The sequence below is a fragment of the Gossypium hirsutum genome, chromosome D04, assembly GCF_007990345.1.
Source record: "Gossypium hirsutum isolate 1008001.06 chromosome D04, Gossypium_hirsutum_v2.1, whole genome shotgun sequence".
Taxonomy (NCBI): Eukaryota; Viridiplantae; Streptophyta; class Magnoliopsida; order Malvales; family Malvaceae; genus Gossypium; species Gossypium hirsutum.
In genome coordinates, this window is record NC_053440.1 from 32,121,874 (window position 1) to 32,141,305 (window position 19,432).

General features: G+C 34.2%; 1 protein-coding gene and 1 pseudogene across 2 annotated transcripts in view; both read right to left on the reverse strand.

Annotated features, from left to right (window-relative positions):
- Nucleotides 1–5,178: 5,178 nt before the first annotated feature.
- LOC107898208 (60S ribosomal protein L15-1-like) lies at nucleotides 5,179–7,481 on the reverse strand (annotated as a pseudogene).
- A 6,166-nt stretch (nucleotides 7,482–13,647) lies between these two features.
- Nucleotides 13,648–19,432, reverse strand: part of LOC107899407 (trafficking protein particle complex subunit 8) — a 33,458-nt gene continuing 27,673 nt past the window's right edge. For both annotated transcript variants that reach the window (XM_016825111.2, XM_016825112.2), the window contains 11 exons: nucleotides 19,302–19,412; nucleotides 19,135–19,195; nucleotides 18,903–18,969; nucleotides 18,434–18,619; nucleotides 18,224–18,334; nucleotides 16,832–16,996; nucleotides 16,581–16,739; nucleotides 15,678–15,911; nucleotides 14,909–15,073; nucleotides 14,553–14,656; nucleotides 13,648–14,471 (listed from right to left, as the gene is read on the reverse strand). In XM_016825111.2, the coding sequence (XP_016680600.1) occupies nucleotides 13,922–14,471; nucleotides 14,553–14,656; nucleotides 14,909–15,073; nucleotides 15,678–15,911; nucleotides 16,581–16,739; nucleotides 16,832–16,996; nucleotides 18,224–18,334; nucleotides 18,434–18,619; nucleotides 18,903–18,969; nucleotides 19,135–19,195; nucleotides 19,302–19,412 (1,913 nt within the window). In that variant the 3' untranslated portion in view covers nucleotides 13,648–13,921. The remainder of the gene's footprint in view (nucleotides 14,472–14,552; nucleotides 14,657–14,908; nucleotides 15,074–15,677; nucleotides 15,912–16,580; nucleotides 16,740–16,831; nucleotides 16,997–18,223; nucleotides 18,335–18,433; nucleotides 18,620–18,902; nucleotides 18,970–19,134; nucleotides 19,196–19,301; nucleotides 19,413–19,432) is intronic.

Consider the following 19,432-nt stretch of genomic DNA (forward strand, 5'->3'; position numbering starts at 1 on the left):
AAACATATTAAACATGAACCAAATACATCTTTTTGACTTAACATAATCATCCTAAAAAATAGGATTTAAAATATAACACCCCAAACCCAGCCTAGACGTTATGGCCGAATCTAGCAATGTCACATGATAGTGTTTTTGAAACCTCGTTGTTACATTGAAAACATTCCATGTTGTTATCTTTAGTAAACCTTTGTTAGAACTTAGGAAGTCGTCTTTATTCATTTAAAACATTTGTTTTGAAACATCCTTCGTTGCGAAAGCTTTAATAAAATAGTCTAAGTGATCATGTGTTTAGAAACTACTTTAACTTTTTGAAAACTAAATTTCCTACGACCAGCAGGTATAAATCCATAAAGTAAAATAAATAAATAAAAACCCAAAATTTAAAACCAAAGTCCCAGAGGGCCCTTAAATTACAACCCAAATAATCAATAATAATTAAATCATAAAACGGAAATTGAAAACCATAAAGTCCAAAAATTTCTATGGTCACCGCTGAGTCCTCTGTCGCACCTATCCGTCTAAATCTGGGGATTACCTGTGCACATTAAACAAAAAGGGTGAGTTTACGTAAACTCAGTGTGTAATCCTGAGAAACAAACAAACAATCAGTATTCACTGTGCACGGTTGAATAGTCTTGGGCCTAAGCCCTTTTCAGTATCAGTGATAGTTTGGGCCTTAGCCCATCTCAGTACAGTGTCAAAAATGCAGTAGGGCCTTAGCCCATCACAGTATCAGTAGCAGTAATAGTTATACAGTAGCAAAATCCTACCCATCCAACCTCTACACACCATCTCCATCCAACCCTACACTCCAAGTAGTACCGAATGCGACACAAATTAGTAGTTTGCAGCTAAGCTTCCAGTAAATTAGGCTTAAAGCCTTTCAGTACACTTCTTCCGAATAACAACCCCCAACCCAATGCAATGCAACATACAATGGATGATATGCTATTATGCAATTTTAGTACATATATTTGGTTCAGATATTAACCTGCTCAATACAGATATCATTCAGTCAATTTCACATATTTAAGGGTTTAAGTAGCGCTTACCGACCTTACAGTAGGTTCACAGTCGACTTGGGCGACCCGTGCAATCTTAGAAACATTCCAGTAAAAATAGGCCCACACGCCCGTGTGTGCCTGTGTAGCCCACTCGGCCCAAATTGGTCTTGGCCGTGTGATCCATATTTAATGTAACCTATGCTAGCTAAATATTCATATATGCTTTCACTATTTACTTATATGTTCATTTAAAGTTGTCAACTTGAGTCATTGTCCCTAAATTATTTATATCTTGAGCTACAGAATTCCAAATTAAGATCCACTTGATGTTTTCGAAACTAGACTCAAATACCTTTCAACCATCAAATTTTCAGATTTTATAGTTTGTCAAATAAGTACAGTGAAATCTTCAAATCTATCCTGATTCTGTTGTTTGACAGCTTCAACCTTTCTTTACTAAAAATCATTTATCTCTTAGTACAGAATTCGGATGATGTTTCCATTTTTTTCTTGAAAATAGACTCATTAAAGATTTAAACATATAAATTTAAGCCCCTAATTATTTTTTTATAATTTTCGATGATTTTTCCAAATTCAAAACAGGGGAACCCGAACCCATTCTGACCTTGTCTTACAAAATTCAATATATCTCATAACTTACAATTTCATTGCTTACACTGTTTCTTCCATGAAAATCTAGACTCAATAAAATTTAATTTCGTATTTTATTCAACCTTTAACTCAATTTCCACTATTTTTTATGATTTTTCAAAGTTATACTACTGATGCCGTCCAAAACTATTTTAGTGCAGAATGTTGATTTCCAAGTTTATAACACTCTAATTTCCTTTCTCTACAATTTCGCATCATTTTCTCTTATTTCACTTATTTTGCGACAGCAAGCAATTTCTTCTTTTCACCAAATCTCATTTTCTGCATTTCGGATACATACCTGGTATCGTTTCTGATGCGTAAGCACTCCTAAGCCTCTAAAACCTAAAAATCGACCAACAAATCTCTAGATTAATCAATTAATTCATTTTTAATAACCAATTTTGGAAGGAACTCGACTAAAACCCTAACAAAACCCTTACCTCACTTGAGTAACCACGGCTTCGCACAATCAGAACGTCGATTCAAAACCACCATCCCCTTGATTAACTCCTAAACACCAAAAAGGAATCCCCCTTTCAAAGATTAACCAAGAACAATTAACAATAGACAAAACCGTTACTTACCGAACACACGCAACCAACGATGAACAACCAAATCAATTGGAAAATAAAAAAAGAAATGGAAGGGGGAAAAATAATGGAAATTTCGACAACAACTAGGGGAAAGAATCGGCAGAGGAGGGAAAAATTAAGAAGAAAACGTCAGAAAAAGTTTGGGTAATTGGATAGAAAACCGAAACACTAATTTTTTTCTGTAAAAAAAGATAATCAGATTATTTTCTAATAACCTCTCCCCTATTATCTCCTAAAATCACTCCCTATTAACCCACTAAAACACAACTACTTAGGATTTTACCCCAACACAACTCTTAGCCGTAATTTAAGCAAAAATATTGTCTCCACGCCATCACAGAGAATTGAACACAGGACCTCCTCACACCAACACTCCACTTATCCACCAGACCAGCAGGCCCATTCTGTTAATTTGTCAACTTTTACTTAAAAGCCTACTGACCAAAGATAGGGCTTATTCATAAAAATACCAAAATTTTCCCAAGTCCTGGCTTGAACTTGGGACCTCTCACACACCCAGAACACTTAACCACTGAAGCAGATACACAGTTGTGTCACACCTTCGCAAGAACAAAAATAAAAATTCTGGGGCGTTACATAAAATATCATCGTTGATGTCAAAAATAATAAACACATAGCAAACATAAGTAAATTAAATAACAAGAGGAAAGAGTAAACTCTAATTCAGTTCAACAGCCTTTTGGATCTTTTCTGACTAATGTGTTCCTCTATTCTGCTCGATGCTCATTTTACTAAGGCTTTCCTAAGGTGGTCGGCCAAAGGAAGGTCTTGACGAAGCCTTTGTTGGCTAAATAATGGAAGGGAGATGGACTACTATGCAAAGGAAAAGAATGGGGAAATAGAAGAGAGAATGATGAATGAGAGAATGAATGAGAGATGAGTGTTGAGGGATTAAGGGATGCTTTGAAAGGTGAAAGGTGTGTGGTATTTATAGGTGAAGATAAGGGTGAAGCTTACTAAAAATAGCATCACATCTTCCTTGATTCTCTCCTTCCTATGGCCGGCCATGATGTGTGGAAAGGAGGGTGATTTAGTTGCTTGATTTGAGCACAAGATCATGTTATATTTAGCCAGGGTTTGACGGTTTCAAAGGGTAAACTTGTGTGCTACTTTCTAACATCTTTCCAACTGTAGGGACCTTCAACAAAATATACCAGAGCTTATTTTTGTGCAGCCATTTGCTTGTGCCAAAATTGGGCTTTAATTCCTCCTTGTTGGACGGTTTCCTAGTCTAACAAATAATCAGATTTGTCCATCGTGTAGCACACTTTTACTGGGTCAACTTAACATCTTTATGACCCAGTTTTACATGGTCTTACCGTCCAAATAGAGTGGGTATGTGCCTGTCCATGCAACTTTTATATTAATCTCATCTTCCATGGTCTTACTACATAGTAAAAATTCACATATTAATAATTAACATGAAAATAATATAAATTATGCACAAAAATCATGTAATAAAGCATAATTTCACATACTTTATAAATTCATGTCCAATATTAATATTTAAGTAAAATTCACTTAATTAAATAACAGTTTCTTAATATTAACATATTTATTAAGTCAAAAGGTGGTAAAAATATATAGAAAAATCCTATATAATTTCAAGTTTACAATTTTCAAGTGCACATTGTCGAGGAGTTAATACTTGAAGAGCCGGTTGAATAAACTTTCAAGTTGTCGAGCTAACCACGTTAAATAAAAGCACTTTTTGGAAGGCAACACATACTTATTTTAATTTATTTAATTTTGAATTTTAGCTTAATTTAGGTTGAAAATAAAATAAATAATAACAAGATTATTATTTAATCCACTTTAATGTGTAATTTTCCAGGAACGTTGGTGGAGGTTATAATTTTTTCTTCTCGAAGAACGGATTTCAATCGCGTGCCCACACTTGTGCTGCCATTTTTCTTCACATAAATAAACCCAAAACCAACCCAAATAAAACCAAACCTAAAACCAACCCAAATAAAAAAAACCCAAATCCAATTCAGCCCAAATTAACTTAAAAAAGCACAAGAAATGTCCCAAATCAAAAAAAAAAAAAAAGAACCCCAGCCCCACGAAACCCACCCTAACCTTTCCCTTTCTTTCTTTCTTTTTTTTTCTTTTTCCCATTTTTATCTTTTTTCTTCTTCCCCAAATATCTTTTAACAAAACCATTCCCTTTCAACGTGCATCACCACTGCCGATCGCCGCCATCGCCATCGCTAGAGGTGCTCATGGGCCAAGCCAGGCCGGGCCGAGTTTGGTCTGGGTTCGGGCTAGGTGGCTGGGTTCAGGCCGGGCCCAAATAAAAATTTTAGCCCATTTCCTTGGGTCGAACCCTGCCCGGGCCCAAATAAAAATTTTAGCCCGCTTCCTAGGCCCGAGCCCGGCCCAGCCCAAAATATGGGCCTGAGATTTTGTCCAGGCCCAGCTCGGGGAAAAAATACGAAGCCCAAGCCCGGCCTAGCCAGGCCCCTTTTTTTTTCTTAAAACTAATTATGTTATCTATAAAAATTATGTTAGAATTGATGTAGTATTACACTCTAAGTTTTGATTCTTAATAAATAATGAACCTGTTGCCCACCATTTACTATTGTTTTTTTAACAACTTTATAGAAAATAAAAGCAAATCGTAAAGAGGAAGCAGCAAAAGAAAGAAAGAAATTAACCTAGAAGTAGTTCAAGACAAATTAGAGCTTTTAAGCAGAAGAAGAAGCAAGCAAATTCATCCAAAATTGCTTTAACTCAAATTGATTTAATAAAAGCCATAAAAGGGATGAAAACAATATTGCAAACAAGATTTGCAGAAATCAAGCATGGTCGCCAGCTCCAAAACTCAATATCAAATTCAAAAGGTGATCAAAAACGGTCATAAGGTGAACTAGTCCAAATCCTAGTACTTGCACATATCATGATGTCAAGAACTTTACTTGAATTATTTTGAAAAACTAACAGAAATAAACTTGCAAAAATTTCAAACTCAGTAAAAGGAATTCCAAAATCCCACAAAGATAGAAGCAATTAATACATCTGAAAGTAACCTACTAAACTCAACGGTAATGACGAAGGGAAAGGGTGTTGTTTCTCTTCCAGGTAGCCCTTCGAGACGGCCGATTCTTGTGGTGCAAGTGACCCTTTCCATGCAGACCCCTATTTTTCTTACCTGCAGATGTGAGTCCTCAAAGTTCCCTGTGCTTGTGAATGGTATTGCAGATCCAGTTAATTCTCAGGTCGTTGCGGATTCCATTGTGTGCAACATCAACAAGGATAACCTCAAAGTACTTGTAAGTAGAATCCTACAAAGATCAGATCATGCACAAAGCAATGAGGGCAATGGAATCATCCAGTAAATGGAGAAATCAGAACATTTAGAAACTATTACAAACCTCGTTGATCCAGTATGAGTTAACAACTCTGAGACCTCCTAATTTTCGACCAGCTCGCTCCTCTGCAACAGACCGCTTGTTGTGCTGGAACTTCAATTGGGTAACACCCTGGTTTGTGGGCTTACCATAGACAATATACCTTTGGGAACAGGCCTCTTTCGACCACTCCTTCTAACTCGAACATGATAAACTACATAACCCTATAAAAATACACATTTACTTTATTTGGGAAAATTTATGTCAAATTATGTATAGAGAGCCTTACTATTCCCTTATACCATTTAGCTCAAAGCATTCATATCTAACACCCATGTCCGACACTAGACAAGCGCTTAGGGATACCATACTCTAAACATCTTCCAAATATATGAATAAGATTAGACAAACTAAAATACCCAAACCTTTGGCCCAAAATCAAGTATTAAGGTATAGCAAATGGCATTTGCAAACAATTAATTTTTTAATTTAAAGAACATAAGTTGATTAAATTTTGAGAGAAAGCCCTAAGCAAATCAAGATCCAGAGCTATGTTTTTTTGAATGAAACGGAATTTGACATTACCTGTTTGCCTTGTAACCCAAGCGCCGAGCCTTATCAGGACGAGTAGGGTGGTTGACCCTAACAATGGCTGGATGCTGACGGTATTCCCAGCACCTCACCCTCTGTTAAAACCTCATCACATCCGATTGCTTCTTCCTCTATAGCTCCGACACGTACTTGTAAGCCCTTACATTCAATCATCCTACATAAATCACCAGAACAATTAAAATAATTAAGGCTTTTTTTTTACGTAAAGAAATCACTATACACTTTAATGGTCCTGTTTTTAAGCCATAAAAGTCCATATATTTTATGAATCTACAAAATACTTTCTTTAAAAATCTGAGGAAAAAAACCTATTAAAACGAGCTCAAACAAAGATAATAACCAAAGAAAAAATAAAAAATCTCACATGATATTTAACTTATTTGAAACACGTTAAGAATAAAATTGGTATCAACCCCTTAATAGAAATGTGACAAAAAATTAAGAGAAACATAGAAGAAAATGATTCATAGAAAAGGAAAGAAACAATATGTAACTATAAACAGTAAACAGAGAAATAAATTGAGCTGTAGGAGGGGAAACGGGAAATGGGTGGAGTCGTGGAGGACCGGAGGTGGATCGATGGAGGACTGGAGGTGGATTGGTGCCGGAGGTGAAGGTTGAGAAAAAAATGGATGAGGGCAGTCCGGCACTAGGGATTTGTGGAAGAGGGGAAACGGGGAAATGGCCTGGGGAAGAAAAAGAAATGTTTTAAAAAATAAAAATATATATATTATATCCGGGCCGAGCCCGGCCAAAAAAATTTTGCCCGAGGCCCGGCCCGTTTTTTAAGCAGACCTCGTTTTTTGCCCAAGCCCATATTTTGGGCCTATATTTTTACCCGAACCCTCGCATATTTCGGGCGGACGTCGGGCCGGGCCGGGCCCCCCGGCCCATGATCACCTCTAGCCATCGCCAAACGTCGATTAATCTTCTTTCTTCTTTTCTCGCACCACCGCACCAAGCCAACACCAAACGGTGTCGATTCATGAACACCATCGCTCGTTTCTTTTCTCTCCACCGTCGTTTACTTTTCATTTTCTCCATCATAACTACCACACCTTTGTACCCCACAAAATCGCTACCTTCTTATCACCAAACACCCTCGATTCTTCAAACATAAACTCTGAAAATAGACACCGACCTTCCAAAAACCAAACCCCCACTCCTTTCCTCCATAAACGCCCACCAACATGACCCACATCGCCACTATCCAAAAGCTGTGAGCCACCATCGGCCGTCATTGCCCGCTGTCATGAGTAGACTATAAGGGCATTGTCATTTGTTCCTCTAAACCAAATAGTAACCATGGTTCACACTAAGAACCAAGCGGCCAACGGATTCCTGGTTTCTCTTAATCACGATCGAAACTGATTTTTGGTGTCTCTAATCATCGATTTAGATAATGAAGACTCGGAACGATCTCCACCCCCTACAAGGCAAACTGCCACACCTATTAGGAATCGTCACTGATGAAGCCCAACTCTGATCAAGATCAAACGCTCTCACAATAGTCCTGCTACTTCCGAAAGGTTGATTCCTAACTTACAACATACTTTTCCTTTACTATCGTACTATACAGGTTGCTCAAACGTGGCCGGAACTTCTAATGACCATGGCGAATGTCCATCGAATAGAAACGAGCACATTACTGAGCGTCGAACACAATCATCCACCACTTGAACACATCAACCACCACTTGATGAACCAATAACACCTCCACATAGCAGTAGTGAAGCTACAGAATATTCGAGTACCCCACCTTGCTCGCCTGAAGAAAATGTTCGACCACCCCGAGACAGTCAACGTAATAGGCAAGGCCGTACCTACACTATACCGACAGAAGCACAACTTCAAGGGTCCCTAAACATTGCAACTAGAGAGCACCGTGCAAGATTCAACGACATTCGACAACGTCCACTCCAAGTCTATAAGAAAATTTCTCTTTACACCCTTGATATGCTTAATATACATGATGTTGTATTGAACTATTTCGATGTTATTGGGTGGAAATAATTTACAAATATTTCATGTGTGGCATATTATAACAAGTCTATGAGTTCTATGCAACGTTTAGCTTCAATATTAATGCATTTCGAACTGTTGAAACTCGAGATGTTGTCTGTTTTCGATTACTTGGTAATGATTTTAAGATTTCGATTTCAGATTTTAACATCGCCATGGGTTTCATTAACCCCGACAATGTTCAAACTAATTCATACTATATTTTATTATTGGATATATCAAGTAAATTCGATGCTAATGTTGCTTATTCTAGTTTAACTCAATCTAGGAACCATTTTTATAATCCCAAGACCTTTAAGGACTTGTTAGTGCATGAACCAGTTTTAAGATATATTCATCGGTGTTTAGCTTTCAGCTATTCAGGTCGAAATGATTCATCTATTTTAACCAAAACATAATTATTTTTCATGTAGTGTATGCATTCTGGATATAAGGTTAATTTAGGATATTGGTTTGCACGAAATTTTCATGATGTTTTACGCTCTAATCGACCACTCATACTTGGCCCATATATTACAAATTTAATCTCCCAAATTTTTCCCTTTGAAGTTGATTTTTCCTCCTTTACATGTGCATATAATATGGATCATCTAGATGAGTATTGTTTGGATTCTATGGGTTTGCTTGTCGACACCACTACTGTATATTGTTTTGTTCCTCTAGGTATACGAACTGCTCACAGTAATAGGGTCTTTCTCCAATGTCACAATTTCGTTACTAGGAAGCTAAATGAGCAACCTCCTTCATTTGTAGAGGAACATTTAAGCCACATCGAAGCTCGTCTTGAAACAATGGAAACCCAAGTCTTGCAAAGTAGTTACTTCCCACACCGACAACCAAGTTAGATATACATGGGGAGTATAGTTGGCCCTTCTCTCTACTGTACTTTAATTCTTATACAATATGCTTGAGGACAAGTATAGGTTAAGTAGGGGGTGTTGGATTAGTAAATATGCATGATTGTTTCTCTTTAGTTGCCTGATTGTTTGTTTCTCTTTAGCTGCCTGATTGTTTCTCTTTCACATGTGCTAATTCTTATGTTAGGATTATTTGTTAATTTGTTTGACATTGAGCCTCTAATTCCAATGCTTAATCAATTTAGATAGTTGGGTGGTTCTTGAATTAAAGTGTTAATTATCTAGTTTAATCGATGTGTGTGTTATAAAGTTGAAATATTGTAATTAGATTGTTTCATGAAAATTGATTGTTTATAAATTTTCTTGGTAAGTATATCATTCTTAGTTGTTTAATTTTAAATGTATTTTATAATGAAAAATAATAATTAAAAAATAATAATAATCAATTCTACTCCGTTGATGGCTTAAGTTATGAGTGAAGATTTTGAGAATGTGACCAAATTTAGTAACCTGGATGAGGTGTTTGGGTTGTCATCTCATTTCGCGTAAAAAAGTTCGAGTACGAACTGAAAACTTGCAAACACTCCGCTAGTCGAGCTACCATGAGTAGGGAAAAATAGTCTATTTAGAGACATGTCAAATTGAGTAACCGGGGTAAGGCGCTTGGGTTGTCATTTCACATCGCATAAAAAAGTTTGACTATGTCCCAAATTTACTACACAATTAATTGAGAATAAATACCTTGCAGATTTTGGTTCAATCTAAATTTAATGAAATGATTGAATTTACATGTTTAAATTTTATGGGCACTTGTTGATTAAATTGAGTATTTAAACACTGATTCATTTTTCACCTAAATTGTTTACATTGATCATGGTTGCGGAAGAGAGACTTGATTTCTAATAAATTATTGGATAATTTCTAATGTAGGAAAAAACAAAATGCTTGAGGATAATCATAGGCTAAGTAGGGGGATTTGATAGCATATTTATTTTTCATGTTTTACGATTTCAAATCAATTAATTCTTGAATTAATTCCTGCTAATTTGGTGATTTTATGTTTAAATTTTGTCAGCAATGCAATTCAGATGTTTTAAATTAAAAAAAAGCAGAAAAGGACTAAATTAGAGCACAAGCAATAAAAGGGGGGTCAAATCGAAAATTTTGAGACATTTAAGGGCCGATTAGATTTTTGAATTTGTAAAAGACATATTTAGAAAAAAAATCTTATATGAATTTGATTTCATGTAATTGGTTGTTAAGTGAGTTAGGCTAATTTTAGTATAAGATATGTATATAAATAAGGTGTGTGACGGCCTTTGAAAAACACACTTGAATACACTAGAAATTGAATGAAATTATTTTTATTCCTTTCTATTTCATGCGTCAGTAGCATACTACCATTTTATTTCCTTTTCCCTATTTCTTTACAAATTTGTTCAATTGCTTCATAAGTCCATTCCCTTTCCACCTTCTATCATTTCCACTAAATCCATTTACATACACCAATTAGCATGATTAATCACATGCTTCACTAAACTTCTACTTAGCTTTAGGTTGGTGTTCTTTCCGATCAAGAATCATGAGAAAATGAATCCGCATTAAAAATTTTCATAACGATATTCACCATCTCTCCTGAATATTGGATAGTACAAATTTGTCCCTTAAAATTATTTCAATTTCAACCCAAAGTGCACATTGGGTTGGAGTCGTTTTGGCGTACAGTTGGGAAGTTGAGTCGGTCATACTGTATTCTACTTTCCGTGAACAAATTGACGTACCTTGATGGGGTCATACTAGTGGGATTTTCATCAAGGGAGATAGTGATCAAATTTAAACAACGCACGCAGTTGAGGCCATTGATTCGAGTTGGATTCTTCAAAACATAAGGTTGCCAGGGTCTTGAATTGTTAATGCAAGTATCACGGTTAGACAATTGGTAAGGGTTGGTTTGCAAGTCGTTCCGGAATCAACTACAAAAGGAAGAATTGGCGGTTGGGACGTTCTTGGTCGCTATAACCAGCTTATGGTTTGGAAGAGAAAACTCATTTTCAAGAATCGATTCAGTACTAGAATTCACCAATTCTAAGGCTAAGACTTTATATTATTGCTTACAAAATTCGATTTCATTTTCTTTTTTTATTTTCAATTAATATAATTGTTTATTGCTGCTATTTCATTTTATTTAGTTTCTAAACATTTTCATCCCCCTTATTTATTTTTTAGCAAGTTCGTCACGAGTCGTGGGTATGGCTATTGCCGCGACAATAATTATGTTCACAAGAAAGGTGAAATTAGATAATCAACCCCTATTGATTCGACCCTACTGCTCTATACTGCTATTTAGTATTATTTTGTCATAGAAATTTATATTTGGTAGTTTCGATGCCGATCAATTATATAAACCCAATAGACTTGATGGATAATCAATCTTGTTCTTATTTCTTGCTGTTAGTAGTTCAATAACATTGGAGAATCCAAAACTACACGTGAGGTCAAGATCGAGGAACAAGGAAAATGTAAATACTTTAAGAGTTTTCTTTTGACAAAATAAAAACGAAAGGAAAATTTAAGGATGTGAAAGACAAAACGAGATAGAAAGAAATAAGCATAGGAAAGTCTTAAAAAGTAGGCTCAACCTAACCAAAAGTGATGAGGTTCTATTTCAGATGGATTTAGCTAGTAGCAGTAGTGTGTCCCCAGAGGAGATTCTAGAGGGGTCAAAGACCTATATATTTCCATTTGTTCCTATGTTTTTCGCCAAGGGAGGGGTCCTAACCTTAGTTGAGCCTTGGAGAATGGAACAGTCTTAGACATTACTGTTGTTGCTGCAAAGTTTTTAAGCTCTCTTTTTTTGTCCTTTAGGATGGGAAAAATACTATCCTCCTTTGCCATTTCATGAAAATGTTATTTCATTCTTTGTTGTTGCGACCAAGAACATCCCAACAGTGATAACATTGGTTCAAAATGTTATTTCATTCTTGTTGTTGCGAAATGGTCAGCTCCTTTATTTGGTTGTTGCCATTGGAGATGCATCCTTTTTTCCCCATCTCAAAGCACTATTGATGCGTTAGAAGACTTTAAGCTAGGATCAATAGTGCATTTGGCAAGAAGCGGGTGGTTACTACTCGTAGATCCTTCAGCTAGGAGTCCGTGTTTTGGTTCTTTGGGTCGATGGATCCGACTATGGTCTTCGGCCTATTTTTGTTTTTGAATGGCCCGTTCTGCCTTTTTGTTTTGTTTACCCACATGTAATGTTGTTGGTCTTTGACCCCTTGTTATGAAATGAATCTCTTTTGCATTTCATATGATAGATACGATTTCTAGAGACAAACAACATATTTTTAATTTGATTACTTTTCTTTTTAACTTGTGATTCCGAATGAGTTGATCACCGTCTTCAACGAAAAGATATCTACAATTCTACGAAATATATTCAAATCCCTTGATAACAGTATCATTTTTTCTCTTAGGCTTTGAAAAATATATAATAACTTCCTTGAAATTTGATGAAAAATACACTAATCTCTTAAATTTTAATTATTAAATGAACTTTAAATAAAAATAAATTTATACTTTATTAATTCATTATTATTTTATTTATTTTTTTCTATCTTTAATATTTTTATGCAATGATTTTCAATTGAAATTAATAAAGATATAATTAGTTATCAAATTATTTAAATTAAATTATAAATTACCTTATATTCTAATACAAACATATGTTGAACAGATTCATCATAAATGATATTTACGTTTCTTTTTGTCCTCTCTTTCATTTTTTTTTTCTTTAATAAAATTTTTTAACAGTTTATTTTGATTCAATAGTATATATTAATTTTGATATAAATTTATTTTTTACTTGATTTCTTGACTTTTATATTTTGATCAACTTTTTTCATTGAATCCTTCTAAATAATAATTAATAATTAATTTTAAATAAAAATAGTTAACTCATCTCAAAGTTAATACATAAATATATATATAACTTTAAAATACTTCATTTTGCTTGAAGTTCAAGCTTTCTATTAGTCTAATCAAGTCGAGATGTGATCTAACTCAACTCGATGGCTCAATTCACTATGATTTTTATATATTATTAAATTTAAATATATTTAAATTATTAAATTTGAATATGTCAAATCCATTTGAAATGTCCAAAACCATGTTAGGTAATGTGTATCACTCGAATTATGAAGTCTGCTTAAAATCATATATAATTTAAATATTCATTTACTTTTATAGCACTAAAGTAATTAAATTTTCGAATGTGAATAAAACAAACGGATAAAAGGGGGAGAATTTGATTTTCTTCAAACATATCTAAGAGGATTTATTTGATTTTCTTGGTAAATAAATCAGTGGAGATTAGTTTGATTTTCTACAAACTTGAGGGATTTATTTAATTTTATTCAAACCTCAGAAGAGATGAGTATATTTGCCAATCTTTTACCCTTTATTTGTTTAATTTGAAAAAGAATAACATTTTTTTATGAGTATAAATAAATCAAGAATCCGAACTACAAAGTTAAACAATTGTATCAAGTGTTACCGATTTTCTCCAATCAAATATTCTGAGTCCATTTACATTATGTAACATAAAAATCTGTTATGTTCCCTTATTATTGTATGAAAACTCAAAAATAGAATGTTTCTTCTATTATCTCCAGAGGCTTTCTCAATTCCTATTTTATACCAATAATTATACATTTTAGGGACCATAATTTACATGTTACAAAACTACAAGTAAGATCCCATTGTTAAGGGTACAGAGAATTAGTAAACCTGATGAGCCTCGTATTTTAAGTAGACTGCACCACCGTAAGATAATAGGGATATCCTTGGCACTCTCCCGAAGACTTGTTTGCTTCTCCTTGACTTTCTTCAATGGGTGCTAGATTCCAATTCAAAGCATAGTTTGATAAATCGTATATTCCAGGAGCGAAAACACAGATCTGAAGAGGAACTTCAGCTGTTGCCCTAGGTTGAAGTTTGAGTTTAGTAGAGCTTGAACCTGTCCAAATGAACTGGGGGGCACTTTCCAGGGAAACCGACTTCGTAATACGTTTTGCAAGAGCATCGGTTGTGATGACTTTCGTGTCATTCACTGCTGGAATGCTGAACCACCCTACTTGATTTTCCAGAGGGAGACCTGACTGAGATGCAGTAGCATCGATTGATTGGCTGTTACTACTGGGGGGATCAAAGGTCTTGACATGGACAGATGAAGCAGCATCGGATGAATTGTTTATAGTCATCTTCAAATTTACTCCACATGGAGAAGCTGAGAAGTTATGTTGTATGGTCCGAGGCCCATCCACGAACCAAGATATTGGACTGAAGCTAGAAAGACTAACAAAATTATATGATACAAACTCATTAGAGAAAGTGGTATCTAACAAATTCATCATTAAAAGGTTGCCCGAGTCTCACCTGCAATGACAAACATGATGGGAAAAAAGAAGTGGTCTATGAGGAGCACCAGAATCAATATTACCCCTCCACAGTTGAGTGATGAAAACGAAATCAACATTCCCCTGGTCCATGAAAACATAAAAGCTTAATGCATCAGAAGACTAGTGAAATCAAAGAACATCTATCTAGTCTGAAAATGGAGCAACATTATCATCATCAACTATATATGATTTTGAGTCAAGAATGAAATGGTGATATAAATATCAGATAACCTGTGTCAGATTTTGACCGTAACAGTAATGTTTATGTATGGGATAGACAATTCTAGTTAGTTCTTACAGAAATGGCACGATAAGAATATGAAAGTTAACAACCTGACATGACATTCCCTGGTACAATCTCTCATAATCGTGGAAATCAGCCAAAGGTGAAGAACATACATCGAAGAGGGCTTCACTGTTTCCTGGAGGTCCGAGTCTTACATCACTCTGGAGGAAAAGAGGATTACTGTCTTCAGAAGTTGATGACTTCCTGTGATACTGAAATGAAATTAAAGTAGATTACAATTTAAAGTCAACCAGTTAAGCTGAAAAATAAATAAATAAATATTATTTGGCAATACAATAATTCACAACAAACAAATCCAACAAGCTAATATGCAGCCAATATAGCATGCTACCTAGCAATAAAAGATGATAAGATTAATAGAATAAGATTAATAGAATATGTAGAATTGCAACTTAAGCATAATGTACGAGGTTGGAGATCATGCTATTCCAATCTGGATCACAACCAAGACCCCAATCTAACACTTGCCAGATGTTTTTACCGTCTGTAAGGTTTTTACCAATGGCTCTTGCCATCTTAGATTCAGAAGTACATCACGATTTAAACTACTATTTTGTCCCACAGAACCAACAGGAAGGTGTTTGATCAAACGCTCTCCAAACCCCTGGCCGAAGCCCAATATAAAAAGATAGAAGTTGCCCAATAGTATCTAGCACAAGGAATTATCCCACTAACAGTATAACTTTTATCGTAATTAACAGAAGACACAATAGTTTTGCTTCCAGTAGAAAATTACACAAAATATTTTACCAGATGAATAATCCAAGGTGCAAGTTCTTCTATGGTTGTACCAACCTTAAGCATGAAGAAGCATGACAATACTTGACCAGCAAATAAGGATTGAGACGGTAAAATGCTATCAACAGGTTGGAGCAATGAGACATCCCACTGCTGCCCAACAGAAGACAATTGATGAATCTGGAAACATTCAGAACTGGTCTTGTTGACAACATCCATACGCAAGAGGAACTCTTCCAATCTTGATGGACAAGGACTAAGTTCAAATGATACATCCAACGATGGTAAAACCTAACAAAGATGAACAGAATATATTAAAATTGGCGAGGTAGCAATTCATGCATAGAGGCAAAAACACATACGATCAACAAAGTATTGCCATAAGACCATTCGAAATAATAAAGGTTTCTTTAATAAAAAAGTTAAAATAGAAAAGAAAAAGGAAAAAGAACCAAATGTGATGCAAGTAAACAGATACTTAGAAAACACAAGAATGGAAGAATTGCTTCAAACATAATTGGTAAATATAAATAGTTTTCTAAGGAGATTTTTCCTGACTACCATCAGAGGACATATATTGGCATTTTAACATCCTACTTTCAACCCTAGTTAAAGTACTTAGAATTTATTTTGATAACAAGAAGTGGGAGATTTGAGCTCAGTATCAGCATTTTAACTAAACTTTAAAGGATATTTTCTATTAATTTACAGCAAAATATTGCTCCCCCAATCAATTTCATTTTCATCTTAGCTTTTATGTATAAACCATATTGTGTTCTAACATAAATACATTAAATGTTGATTGTACCTTTATCCATTTCTTACTTAACAAATAAAATTCACAGACAAAGCTAGATCTCATTTAGAAACAATTTATAGTTTAAGTTACTACATATATAGCAAATGTAAGGGCAAAATTCAAACTAAGATACCTCAACCTTTTCCTATTCAAGAACATACCTGCAAATTATAATGCATACGTAGAGTGCGGAATTTCATAATGCTTGATACATTTTCCATTTCATAATATACAGTAATGTACAAAGAAATATTGCCAGGAACAGCAGCATGAAACCAAAGAGGCCAAGATAATGATGTTTCCTCCTGCACTGATATGTCCTGAAGCATAGACAATATAGATTTTATGAATGAAAAAGGATGAGGTGCTAACAACTTGATGATATATGCACAGGGAAACATTCCAAACAGACCTCAGGAAAATGGAACACATTCTGCAACATTTTCTTAGCATTAGCATGCCCAACGCTTTGCTCAACATTCAACTTCTTTTCTAAGCAAGCAGAAAATTCTACATTTAAATAACTCTGATTCCCAGCATTTAGAAATCTCGGGTTGCTGATCTTCATCTTTAGATTCTATCAAAATATCGTCATAACCCGCATTATAGAACGAATAAATATTTATTAATCAATTATATAAAAGACACACAGCACAATCATGAAAGCATATATATAAGGGTACACCATTAGCAACTGATCCATGCCAAGCTTGGGCTTCACTTGAGGCTGTACCAATTAAAGTCCCAAACCTATCTAAGAGATAGTTAACATTGCTTTCGAAAAGTTTGATTTAAGCGTTCAGTATTGCTGTCAAAAAGCGTTTTTGAGAAATAAAATGTCTATTTTAGACTTGATGTCTTAAAATAAAAAAATATGCACTAAAATAATATTTAAATTCATTAATATTATGATATTTCAATAAAAATATAATAAAATAATTTATAATAACTCATTATTAATATGGTGATATATGAAATATAATTTTTAAATATTTTTAAGCAATTAATATTAATTTTTTGTAAATTTTGATTTGAATATATAAATTATATTTTCAAATATTAAAATATAATCATTAAAAATTCAAATGTATAAGTTATATATTTGAAATAAATTTCAATAGGAAATAATTGTATACCTTTTTTTTTTTTATCTAAGGGAAATAATTGCATACCCAATATAAAATATATTAGATTATAAATGAGGTTTAAAAACATCATACGACTCTAAAAGTACTTTTTTCAAACGCAAAAGCTAGAAATTACAGCTTTTGTATTTGGATTCAAAAGCTATTTGTTTAGCATTTACTTATGGCTCAAAAAAGCTTTTTCCCAAAACTGCTTTTGAAAATCCTTGCTAAACAAAGCCTAAGACATGTTTTTTAACGAAACCTGGTAAAGACAATGACAAACAAATTTTTATCCATGCATAAATTTATTTGTAAAGTTTAAGCAACATAAATTACATGGATATACCAATCTTTAGAAAGTAAGAATGACAAATTATTACCAGAAAAAGCATTTGATAGCTAGTCTTAAAATATTTTGACGGTTCTATAAATGAATATAGTAGATAATCACATAATATCAGTCCGTGGTTCAGCCATTGACCATGGTCATACCTACCTTTATCAACATGATGTCTATGCTATCTTTAATTAATCTAGGAAAACCTAAACCAAATACAAGATCAAGATGCATATTGAATTTTAAAAAATGGAATGAAATTGGTTGATACTAACTCAGTCAGCAGCAATATGGTAAAGAATAAAGATTACAACACTAAAATGTGTAAAGAACACCAGACCTTGACAGGAAACTTTGATTGGTTATTTAACTCCAACACAAGATGTCGCAAGTCTCCCGCATATGTTTTTTCTGGTAAAGAAGGAATAAAACCCTGAAGCCTGGGTAGACTCTAGACATTCATTGTAAACAGCACAAGTAAGATGCAGTTGCACAACAGAAAGATATTGATGAAGACTGCAAAAAGCAGGTTCATAGGGGACACATGCACCTTAATCACTATAAACTTCAAGTCAGCGCTGGGCGAATGCTTGGGTTTCCTTCTTCCCTTGGCAATTCTTTTGTTCACAGAGTTAGACTCAAAATTATGCAAGCCTACTACTGAACTTGACAATTTCCATTTAACACCAACAATTGTCAGAATGCCTTCTACTCTTGGTGTAACGGTTAGTTGCACCTGAAAAATACGATATAGCATATAAAAGTTCAGAAAATTATTGCATATAATGAAAAGATATACTTTAGTTATTTATACTCCGTCAATAAGAACATCAATCGTGTGAATAACTATTTTTCCACATGATTTCACTTGCATACATAAGAGCCGATAAGTCTATAAAAACCATAAAACCAAATTGAGCTTTTAGAAATCTTCACAATTACAATTTAGTAGCAGATAACAATTCACACCAACACTTATATATAAATAATTTATTAAAGTATTCCTGTAAAATACGTACCAAGATTGTTTCACCCCCTTCTAGTGAAAAGTCAACCTCCGATAAAACCAAAGATGAATTAATATCCCTGCAGTCGTTATACAAACACCATTAGAAGTTGTACACAGTACGACAATGATATAGGAACCTCCCAAAAGAAAGAATTATTGTAAATACATAAACACACATCAATACATACAAACAAATATATCTATATGCATTGTACATATATGTAGATAGCAGCCACACATACCCAGTGGAAGTTGATGTTTTGTATTCATCATTCTGGGGCTCGACGTTTGAACTATTTGCCTCTGCATTATAATTAAAATGTTAATAAGTGAATTTTAGTCAAATTATAAATAAACTGAAGAAAGGAACAATAGCCAAAGTAAAATGTAATAGATTTTGACAACTTGCCAGAGTTCAATTCTTCAGGATTTGCAGAAAGCTCGCATATCAATGAAACATTTAAGATGGAAATAGGGATTTGCAGAGGGTTTTTAAATTCAATATCCACTATTATTGCTTCTGCAAGCAGATGAAGAAAA